The 12,500-nt window shown below is 40.2% G+C and overlaps 1 protein-coding gene across 1 annotated transcript; it reads right to left on the bottom strand.

The window, feature by feature from the left end:
- Window positions 1-9,964: 9,964 nt before the first annotated feature.
- Window positions 9,965-12,293, bottom strand: LOC131226836 (polygalacturonase-like). The gene is made up of 3 exons (XM_058222557.1): window positions 11,995-12,293; window positions 11,003-11,228; window positions 9,965-10,356 (listed from the first exon to the last, which is right to left on the bottom strand). The coding sequence occupies exons 1-3, from the start codon at window positions 12,291-12,293 to the stop codon at window positions 10,111-10,113; spliced, it is 771 nt and encodes a 256-aa protein (XP_058078540.1). The 3' UTR covers window positions 9,965-10,110.
- Between the last annotated feature and the right edge of the window lie 207 nt (window positions 12,294-12,500).

Here is a 12,500-nt window from a genome sequence, read left to right on the forward strand (position 1 = left end):
TTTGATAGTTGTTTTCCCCATACCTAACCGGATGACACACCTTATAACTTGACGTGCTCATAAATTTCAAGTGCAGAGACTTATGTATTGAAAGTTACCTTCTTTGTGCAAGGATAGACTGGACAGTAGTTTTGGTCGATGCTAATTGGATTAGAAACTCTGTCGATTATGATATCGGAAGCGTAATTATTGGTGATTCGGGCCATGTTTTAATCCTTACGCTAAGTGCTGTTTGTGACGTGTACACCAATTACAGACTTTTTCTTGTGCATGTTTACCAAGACTACCAATTCTGCAAAATTTACCAAAGCTTAACAATCAAGAATTCACTATGTACAACAAGTGACATTCTCTTGACAAATAAAAAATAAATCTAAAACAATTCAATAAATAGTACTTTTGTAATCATATTTTTATTTCTTATTATGAATTGATAACTCAATCTATCCCAATCTAATTCAACCCATGAGTCAGTAGCCAATATACGTCCCACTAGGTTCAATTAGATGAGTCACCCCTATGACTTGGGTGAGTTGTGGTGCAATCTTAGACCAAATGAGTCAATTGTATACTTCAAGTTTCTTCTTTAAATTTTACTTCACATCATTCTTTTTCAGATTCATTTGTTTTCTACTTAAATTCAGTCATGGCTTGTATTTGATTCCGTCACACTTGTGATATCACATTCACTTTATTTGCGGTTAGAGTTCTTACTAGTCATTTTAACAGGCACCATTTACAAATAGAATTAATGATCAGAGCTATCACGTTGAGGATAATTTCCTTACACGGATGATTCTAGCTATCACTGTCAAGATTGATTTAGAACGTTAATGAGAAAATTTTAGAGAACCCTGTTAAACTTGAGAAATCAACGGTCAGAATCTTCGCTTTAGCATTACAATATAATTATGGTTTATATGCGTTAGTCACCAAGAAAGTGGACGGTTCAAATCATCGGACCATTTCAACAAGTGGGCCCAATAAGGGCATCTGTGTGACATACGCAACAACACAACTTGTTACATAACTTAAGGTGCTTGGTGGCAGCTGTCTAGAAATCAAATCATAATCTCCCTGACGCAACGAGTTGCAGAGTAAAAAGTATGCAAGTAGCCGCATGTGGGGCCCAAAATGGTGAATGCAATCTATTCATAAAAAATAGAAGTTGCCACATCATGAAAATAGGATGCACTATAAACCATAGCGATCCAATCATCATATCGGGCTTTTTAGGACAACCACTCAAAATCCTTAAATTCACGTGTTGTCCTGTAAGATGGTTGGGTCGGCTATATAATATAATGCAATGAGTACTGGGAGCCATGCCAAGGCTTAACATGAATACTATGCAATATGAGACATAAACGGTCGATGCAAATGTAATACGAAGTAATGTCGGTGCTCATATCCAATCCACATATCAAGTATATTTCCATTATAAGGGAATCACCGGGGTCTATTACACTGATGGATGACTGCCACTCTACAGACCCTGCACAGTCAAACGAGCGTAAGAGACCTCACTACCTGCCTGTGGATAGTCAATCACCAGCAAGACTTGACCGTAGCGGACCTATTCACGAGGTGGTCAGACTCAGCCTATCAATGCCTCCTTACATCAGGCGAATAAGGCCACACCCCTATCCAACCGACTACACGATAGTGGGAGTCGCGGCCTAACGGTATAAGGCCCTTGTTTGCTCATATATTCTACCAGGTTACGGCGTTAGAGCGGATCCTTGGTACCATGGAAGTTTTGAGAATTTCACTCATGGGCATCCTATGCACCTGGTATGCTCAAATAACATTTCCGGTATCCAAACATGGTCATCCACAATGTATCTGTGGAAGCTACAGCCCTGATGAAGCAATGTCTATAATGCTTATATGTTATGCAATGTCAGATGCATGAATCACACAATCAACATGATATTTTAAAATGATCCTAGAAAAGCGATAAACGGCGTGGATGAAACTATTATATCACCAATGGGCCCCACAGAGCCCTGCCCAGATAGATTACTGTCCGGATTAGCGCAGGACGCAATCCGCGTCCCCGAAACGGATTGGCTACTCCCCACCACCAACCAATGGCCAGTGGTCGGTGCTATGTGGGCTCACCAAGATGTATGTGTTTCATCCATGCCGTCCATCTATTTTTCAAGATCACTTATCCCTCTCATTTTGGGATGAAGCCTTAAAATTATCCGTAAAAATGGATGAAACACATTATGGTGGGCCCACATAGCACCGACCACCAGCCAGCCACCTGCCATGAGTCCAAATCGGTTGGACCAGAACCATTCAACCAACTGGTAATGTCCAATCTGTCAATACCGTCTGACATCCAATCCTTCGAATAGGTTGACCCATCACCAGCATCATTCGGCTCAAAAATCATATCCATCCATTCATAAGTGGGCCACACCATTAGAAGCAATGTTTCACTTATCATAACTGACAAAATACAAGTGCATGTCGTCAACCTGATGAGTGAAAGTTGTTGATTTTGAAAGCATGATTGGTCAAACCTATTGCAGAGGTTGGATGTCACGTACACATAACAGGTTGGAAGTTATCTGCTAAATGGACGGTGAGTTTGTGGCCTAAGTGATTGGACTTGAGTACGGTCCCTATAAAATGCCAACTCACGCTCCTTTTATGAAAATGAAAGGAGCTAAGAAAGAAGAAAGAAAAGAAGATGGGCCGTCTTTTCTCGTTCCCAATTCTACTAGTATCAGTCACCGTTTTCCTTCAATTTTCATATTCCACGAGCTCTTCATTAATTCACAAGACATGTAAGTCAACAATTTACTACAAATTCTGTATCCACACCTTAGATTCTGATCCTCGAACAGCAAAAGCAGATCTAGTTGGCCTTGCTAACATATCCCTCCATCTAACGTTGCGCAATGCCACGGACACACATAATTCATTTCTCACTTGTTGGAAAATGCCACCGAGCCTGTTATGAAGAAATGGCTTAACGGTTGCCTTGAAAAATACGACTATACGCTTGCTGGGATCTCAGATGCAATCATGTTCTTTGCTTCTAAGGTTTATGAGAATATCGATTTCAGTATTCAGATTGTTGGTGCTCAAGCTCTAATATGCGAAGATTCATTCGGAGAGAAGGGTCATAAATCTCCGTTGAGTCACAGAAATAACGACCTGAATCGTCTTTCTGACATCGTTGGAACCATTGCGAATATACTTGACCCAGATACTCTTGTTTGATTTCCCTCACTCAGAAATATAAAAAGAATATGTTTGCTTATCTGCAATGAAGATTGTTACAATGTGATGTTTATTGTTTCACTGTAAAGACGTGGAAATGAAATCGGTTTTCAACGGTTTCAATTTGTGAAGACACATCCGTCCATGAAAATGGATTTTCAATTCCACGGTCTTTCAATTTGTGAAACGTGTTGAAACCCACACGTTTCTCCTTCTGATGTGATGTTTGGGTTTTTATAGTTATATTTTAATTCCTGCCAATTCAACGGGATGTATAGAAAGCTCTTACCAAGGATGTGGGAATTAGGAGTATCACTTATCATATTTTCAATGTGGCAAATGGGAAAATTTGATTTCGGCCTTTCGTTCAATGGGTCCAGTATGGTGAATATTTTTGGGCATGCGTACAATTTCTGAACATCTTTCAGTCGTTACCCATAGGCTGTCCACGGCTGTGTTTGGGCCAGGCTCAGATCTATCCAAGCATGGGCAACAAAGTAAAACGCAAGCCTGAATCTAGCTGAGGCTCATGACAGTTCAAGACAAATAAACCCAAACATAGCCTACAAAAGTAAAACCCAAGACTGAGTCTGTTTGCTGAAGCCTTAAATCTTCAGATTTTTCTATTGCTCAGCCACGACCGGTCGAGGGAGCTGCTTGACTTGTCGAGCACTGCACGACTCGAAGTCCAGCGAGCTCACTTTTTTGGTATCCGGGACTCACGATCGGTCGTGGTGATTGCTCGACCAGTCGTACGGGTCCTACGACTAGTCGTAGCCTCGGCTCGACTAGTCGTAGTTACGTAGATTCATTTCCGAATCTGATGTGGACTACAGAAATTTGAGTCAGTCTTTCGCAAGGTGCAAAAGGAAGTTGTCTAAACTATAAATAGGGGTCCCTAGGGCTTTTCTAAATAAGGGAAAAATTATTCTAAAGCATTCTAAAGGATTTTAGGGTTATCAAAAGGGTGTATCAAGGGTGAAATTCGAGTTTGTTCGAATCGGGTAAGTCCTCTCTCTTGTAAATTTCTTTTCATAGTGGATTTCTGTCGCTTTGTGCCGTGGTTTTTTTCCGCAAGAGTTTTCCACGTTAAAACTTTGTGTTCTTCTGTGATTGCTTGTTACTATTGAATTGTTATCCTAGATCTAGATCTGTGTGATTCTGTAACACAAATCCCTAACAAGTGGTATCAGAGCAATCGTTGGGGCACAGATCTAAATCTGTAGGATTAGTAATAATGGAAAATGGCAAGTTTGATATTGAGAAGTACTCGGACAAAAATAATTTTGAGTTATGGAAGGTTAAGATGCTTAGCCTATTAACCAAGTAAGGCGAGATTAAGGCTCTTGAGGAGCGAAAATTTACCATGAAAAATGATGAATAGGAAAACATTAATAGTAATGCTTTAACCTCTATCCGTTTATGTCTCACAGATAAGGTTCTTTATAATGTTTTGAGGGAGAAAACTGTGGCTGGTTTGTGGGTGAAGTTAGAGAACATTTATGCAAAGAAGTCCTTTGAAAATCACTTGCACCTGAAGCTACAATGTTATACCTTCAAGATGGCAGAGGGTGGAGATCTAGAAGCCCATATCAGCAACTTTAATAAATGGATGTGCAAATTGCTGAATATGGAGGAAGTGGTCAAAGATGAGGAACAGGCATGTATATTGTTGAATTCTCTTCCTGCATCATATGAGTCTTTCAGGGACACGATGTGCACCGCAAATAAAACTCTAAGTGTTGACACTGTTATCTCAGCCCTTCAAGAAAAGGCTATGAGAAAGTTAAACAGTGACATGGGAGCATCTTCCGATGCACTGATTACGAGGAGCAGAGATTCTGAGAGAGGTATAGGATCCTCAAGACCTAGATCCAAATCCAAGGGCAAGGGTAAATGAAGATTAAATTGTTGGAATTGTGGGTTGTCTGGACACATGAAGAAGGATTGTAAAAATCCTAAAACGAAGAAAGAAAATTCAGCGGCTTCTTCCAAAGAGGTCAATGTGGTCACATCTGATGAAAAATCAAGTGGTAGTGATGTTCTGTCTGTTTATATGATTGGTCACTTACACGACAATCATAAAGACAAGTAGATACTTGACATAAGAGCATCTTACCACATGACTCCTCATCGAAGTTGGTTCGCCAGTTACAAGGAATGTGATGGTGGACAGGTTTTTATGGGTAATGACAATGCCTGTAATATTGTGGCTATTAGTACAGTGAGTATCAAGATGTTTGATGGGATGGAGCGTACCTTAACTGACGTAAGGCACGTTCCTGATATAAAGAAAAGTATGATTTCTCTCGGTGCACTCGAGGCTATAGGGTGCAAGTTCACTGGTATTAATGGTGTCCTTAAAGTTTCAAAAGGGGCACTCGTAGTTATGAGAGCCCAGAGGCATAGAAACCTTTACAGATTGATTGGGAGCACTTTGGAAGGTGGAGCGGCAGCAACTATTGCAGACTCCACGTCTCTACGTATGTGGCATGCTCGTCTGGGCCACATGAGCGAGCGGGGCATGAAAGTACTTTCTGATCGGTGTTTGATTTCAGTTTTTAAAAATTCTGAATTAGATATATGCGAGCATTATATATATGGTAAACAATTTAGACTATCTTTTAAATCTAGAAACATGTTTGTAAGAGAGTGCTTGATTATGTGCACTCTGACGTATGGGGGCCATCGTCAGAAGTTTCATTAGGGGGTCGTCATGGTTTCTTTCATTCAATGACGACTACTCCAGAAAAGTTTGGGTTTACTTCATGAAACATAAATCCGAAGTTTTTACCATATTCAAGCAATGGAAGACAATGGTAAAAAAATAGTTAGGGTGAAAAATAAAGGTTTTAAGGACTGACAATGGTGGAGAATTTACTTCCACTGAGTTTAATGATTATTGCAAGCATGAAGGGATCATCAGGCACAACACAGTGCGCCACACGCCTGAGCAAAATGATGTGGCTGAGCGAATGAATCGGACTCTCCTGGAGAGGGCTAGATGCATGTTAAGTAATGCTGCGTTAGGCAAGAACCAATAAACTGAGGCCATTAACATGGTTTATTATTTGGTGAACCGGTCTCTTTTAATGGCCATTGAATGTAAAATCACAGAGGAAGTATGGAGTGGTCAGAAAATCGACTACTCAGATCTACACATATTTGGTTGTGAGGCTTACTCTCATGTATCGTCAGTTGAGAGAGATAAGCTAAATCATAGGGCCAAAAAGTATATTTTTGTTGGCTATGACATTGGTGTGAAAGGTTACAGGTTATTCGACAAGGTCACACGCAAGGTTATCACTAGTCGTGACGTCAGATTCGATGAAAGCTCCCTATTTCGCAAGAATGAACAAAAGGAGTAAGAGGAACCGAAAAAGGTGATCGTAGACGTCCAGGTTGATACAGATGATACACAGGCAGAGACAAACGCGAAGACAGCAGTACAGGGTCAGGTGGAGCAGCTACCTGTGAGAAGGAACCCATCGCGTGATCGCAGGTTACCGACAAGATACATGGACGACTCTAATATTGCATATGCCCTCATTATAGATGAGGGAGACCCATTTACTATTCAGGAGGCTCTTGATGAGCCTGATGCAGAAAAGTGGAAGGCGGCGATGGATGATGAGATGGACTCGTTGCACAAAAATTACACATGGGAGCTGGTGGAGCTTCCTGTGGGCTGAAAAACGATCGGATGCAAGTGGTTATTCAAAAAGAAACATGATAGATACAAAGCAAGGTTGGTAGCGAAGGGTTATGCTCGACTTCACAGAGATAATCACGCCGGTGGTTAAGCAGGTATCTATCAGATTCGTATTGGCGTTGGTTGCCCAATACAATCTTAAGTTATAATAGATGGATGTGAAGACTGCATTCCTGCATGGAAAATTGGAAGAGAAGATTTACATGAAGCAACCAGAGGGCTACGAAGTTAAAGGGGCAGAGAAAAATGTTTGCAGGTTAATGAGGTCGTTGTACGACCTGAAACAGTCACCTAGGCAGTGGTATAAAAAATTTGATTCTTTCATGGTGAGTTAGAAATTTACTCGGAGTGAATACAATCACTATGTCTATTACAAGACACTGAGTGATGAAAAATTCATCATCCTAGTACTGTATGTTGATGATATATTAATCGCCTGTCATGATATGTCTGAAATCAACGTACTGAAGACTCAGTTATCAAGGACATTCGAGATGAAAGATCCGGGGGCTGCAAAGAGGGTTCTCGGCATAGATATTCATAGAGATAGGAAGAAGAGAAGACTTTGGTTGTCACAGGCAGAATATCTTGAAAAGGTATTGATCAAGTATGGGATGGACCAGACAAAGTTGGTAAGCGTTCCCCACGTAGTTCACTTCAAGCTTTCCTTAGAACAATATCCTAAATCCAATGACGAAAAGAAGGATATGTCTCATGTGCGCTATTTAAATGTGGTTGGCAGTTTAATGTATGCCATGGTCTGTACGAGATCGGATATTTCACAGGCAGTTGGTGTTGTGAGCAGATACATGTCAAACCCCGGCAAGCAACATTGAGAGGCGGTGAAATGGCTACTTCGATTCATTCGAGGTACAAAAGACTACGTCTTAATTTTTGAAAAGACAGGAACAAAGTTGGTAGGGGTATGTGGATTCTGATTACGCAGGCAGTATAGATTCTATGAAGTCTACTTTATGATACTCGTTTGTACTAGCGAGTGGAGCAATCAGTTGGATGTCGAAGCTTCAGTCCATGGTGGCTCTTTTCATGACCAAAGCAAAATATATGGCAATGACAAAAGCGTTTAAAGAAAATGTTTGGCTCAGATGCATGATAAATCAGTTGGGACTTCAGCAGGAGGCCGTGCCGGTTAACTATGATAGCGAGAGCGCTATCAATTTGGCTAAAAATTCTGTTTATCACTCTCGTACTAAACACATTGATGTTCGTCACCACTTTATCCAACAGGTGCTCGAGGAAGGAGGCGTTGCATTGGAAAAGATTTACACCAGCGTGAATCCAGCAGACATGCTCCCCAAGGTCGTTCCTACAGAAAAGTTCAAGTTCTATGCAACTCTTTGGGCTTGGCGATGACATAAAAGAAGGACAGTGTGCATGAGAAGCGTTGATTGAAGCTATGATGAAATGAAGAGATAAGAGAAGAGGTCAAGGAGCTACACGGCTGAAGATTGAAGACTTGGTGGAGATTGTTGTCTGAAGCCTTAAATCTTCAGATTTTTCTGTTGCTCGACCAATCGTGGGTCAGCCACGACCGGTCAAGGGAGCTGCTCGACTTGTCGAGCACTGCATGACTCGAAGTCCAGCGAGCTCACTTTTTTGGCGTCCGGGACTCATGACTAGTCGTGGTGATTGCTCGACTGGTTGTAAGGGTCCTACGACCAGTCGTAGCCTCGGTTTGATTAATCGTAGTTACGCAGATTCGTTTCCGAATTTGATGCGGATTGAAGAAATTTGAGTCAGTCTTCCGCAAGGTGTGAAAGGAAGTTGCCTAAACTATAAATAGAGGTCCCTAGGACTTTTCTAAATAAGGGGAAAATTATTCTAAAGCATTTTAAAGGGTTTTAGGGTTATCAAAACGGTGTAGCAAGGGTGAGATTCGAGGTTGTTCGAATCAGGTAAGTCTTCTCTCTTGTAAGTTTCTTTTCATAGTGGATTTCTATCGCTTTGTGCCGTGGTTTTTTCCCGCAAGGGTTTTCCACGTTAAAGCTTTGTGTTCTTCTGTGATTGCTTGTTACTATTGAATTGTTATCCTAGATTTAGACCTATGTGATTCCGCAGCACAAATCCCCAACAGAGTCTTGCCCAGGCCCGTGACAAGCCTAGACAAAAAGACCTAAGTGTGGCCCACAAAGTAAAACCCTGGCCTGAGTTTGCAGTCCTTGACAGGCTTAGGCAAATAGTCTCGAGCGTGGCCCGCAAAGAAAAACCCAATCCAGATCTGGCCCAAGCTCGTGACAGGCCAATAAAAATAGGCCCTTGCGCAGCATGCAAAGTAAAACCCAGCCCCGATCTCTCACAGTCCCAAGCGCAGCCCGTAAAGTAGAACTCGGGCCCATCCTGCCTGGGCTGAGATAGTCGATTACAACTTAATATTACTAGCAGGCATAAGCCCAGACCGCACAGTAAAACCCCAGCCAGATTTCAGCTTAGGGCCGTGATCAGCCTAGACAAATAGGCCCAAGACTAAGTCATGATTGTGGATGGCCGGGGCCCAAGGCCAAGCCCGAAAACCCTCTACTCTGCAAAATATATATAGGTTGTTCCTATGGCCTGCCTAATCATACATGATATTGATGGACTGGGCTGATGGGATGTTAGATGTAGCTCAAGCCTGGCTTAGTTAATAAACGGGCTTAATCTATTGGCCTGGGTCAGGACCTCGGGTCTAATATTTCAGCCCAGGCCTAGAATGAAGTGGGTCAAACCCAAGGGTCCAGCGTACCCATTGATGTCCCAGAAGAAATGCGTTGGAAAAGAGGAGAGTCTGCTAGTAATTGGTGTATCAGCCAGAATTTTCATCTCGAACCCTAGTGAGAAAATGCATGTAGTATATCATTCATGATTTCAACGACACACTAGTCTTGAAAATCTAGTTTGTCCAGCCCACTGATTTGTGTTTAATTAACAGCCTGGAAAGAGATTAACGAGGAGGATCTGAAGGGGAGAGATTAGAAAAGATCTCTCCATTAGAAAAAAACCTAATTACTAGATAAGATATTGTGTCCAAGCACCACAATGATGAATGAATGCGCCCAAAGGCCCTAATACACCTGTAAGAGATGGGACTAATTACATGATGATTCTCTTCCAACTTAAATGCTACCATATAGATACATGCAGCATTTCTTGGGAACTAATCAAGAGTCCTTGCATTGAGTTTGGCAAGGTGGTGGATTTTGTACACCTGAAGTGGTTCCTCGATTGACGTTAGAGCAACAGGACATTACCTTAAAGGTGGGGTCCATAGGCCCCAAGTTGATATCAGTAAATTGCATTTCTTGGCATGGAACAGCCACACTGCACTTAAGATTGATTGCAAACTTGCTTGAAGAAGTGCCGGTGATGTTTTTGTACCTAACATGGCTGATCTGTACTCGTGAGGGCTGCACAAGTTCACAAAAAAAAAAAAAAACACATCAGATTGGAAGGTGTGGACTGGGCACATACCGTGTTTAAGTGTATGATTCCTAGTTGCAAAGCTGTTATTTTAAATTCAACAAGAAGCTCGTAGAATCATTGGATTTGATGTGGTTTATTACTATGAAGTAAAATGGTTATGCAAATCAAATGATATTCCAGAAGCCTAAATTGGGTGGCAAATATGACTTTTGCCGTATTGGTGTAATTATTTTCATTTATTTGCTGGGCAGTTGATTATAGCAGTATGTTTTTGTGTGCATCTGTAGGAAACTAGAATAGATAATATTTTGTTAATAAAATTAGGACTAGATATGGGTTTTCTGCTCTCTCTCTCTCTCTCTCTCTCTCTCTCTCTCTCTCTCTCTCTCTCTCTCTCTCTCTATTTTTTTTCTTCAAAATTTAATAACACTAGAGCCAAGGAGAAAACTCAAATTTTCACATAGAATAATAAAATGGATAAATAATCCAATAGAATCAATTGTGTTCAATCAATACATGGTAAATCATGATCTGATAGTCGTTTTCCGTCCCTAACTGGACAACACACATTCTTATAACTTAACACACTAAAAAAAATTCAAGTGCAAAGAATTATGTATTGAAAGTTACCTTCTTTGTGCAGGGATGGACTGGACAGTATTTTTGGTCGATGATAATTGGATTAGAAACTCTGTCCATTATGATATCTTCGAATGTGATATCGGAAGCTTCAAGTATTGGTGATTCAGGCCATGTTTTAATCCTTACGCCATTTGTGGTACCATTGAGAGTGCAATTTGTCACAAGTACACCAATTACAGACTTTTCTTGTGCACGTTTACCAAGGCTACCAATGCTGCAAATTTTACCAAAGCTTAACAATCAAGAATTCATTACAGTGCATTTGACATTCTTGACAAATAAAAAATAAATCCAAAATAATTCAATAAATAGTTAAAATAAATTTAAAACAATTCAATAAATAATTCTTGTGTAATCATATTTTTATTTCTTATTATGAATTGATAACTCAATCAATCTCAATCTAATTCAACACATGGGTCAGCAGGGAAAATGCACCCCACTAGGTTCAATTAGAGTCACCATTAGACACGGGTGAGTTGCGGTGCAATCTTAGACCAAATGAGTCAATTGGATACTTCAAGTTTGTTCTTTAAATTTTATTTCACATCACTCTTTTTCAGATTCAATTATTTTCTACTTAAATTCAGTCATGGCTTGTATTTGATTCCGTCCCATTTGTGATATCACATTCACCCTATTTGCAGTTAGAGTTCTTATTAGTCATTTCTAACAAGCACCATTTACAAATAGAACTAATGAAAGATATAATTAGTACAAACTATGTTTTTTGTTGAAGAAATAAGGAAAAGAGATGTGAGGTTGGAATCTTAGCTTTAATGCCACATTATGAAAGTAGTTAATTTTAAAAAAATTTAGATTAAGAAAAAACAACTACCTAATTCTATTTTATTAACAAAATAAGATATAAATATATAGTCTAAACTCCTGAGAAAGCATCAGCAATATAAGAAAAAAAAAAGAAGAAGATACTAGACCCTACCAGTTTCTGATCTAACTTCCAGTTTTCAAGCATGTACCTGATTCCATGGTCTGGGCCACAGAATATGCCCGAGACGAAGATATCATTGCTGCCTTCTCCAATTGATACACAGTCATCACCTACATCTATGGTAGAAATTGTGATATTGATGTTTGTGGATGAACTGATATGTATTCCATCTGTATTGGGGCTGTCCCCTGGAGCCCTGATATTGAGGTTGTGAAGTTGAATTCCTTGGGACCTAAATATGCTGATGTGGAAAGACTTGCTGTTTAAGAGATGAATATCGTGGATTACAGCGTTGGTGATATTCGTGAACTTCATAGACTGTACCATACCATAAGAATACATTAGTTTCATTTCCCCCTCAATTCGCATGCATTCTTTATCTTCAACATCTCATTCGTGATTCAAAATTAGAAATGTACTCAAATGGTTTTAGGACTACCATATGATAGGATCTCATGTTCTTTTTCTCAAAAGGTTTTTGGTTTGATTCCCATGTGAATAATCAAATGCAAACAGACCACCATAGGCAAAGGA

The sequence above is a fragment of the Magnolia sinica genome, chromosome 15 (assembly GCF_029962835.1).
Source record: "Magnolia sinica isolate HGM2019 chromosome 15, MsV1, whole genome shotgun sequence".
Taxonomy (NCBI): domain Eukaryota; kingdom Viridiplantae; phylum Streptophyta; class Magnoliopsida; order Magnoliales; family Magnoliaceae; genus Magnolia; species Magnolia sinica.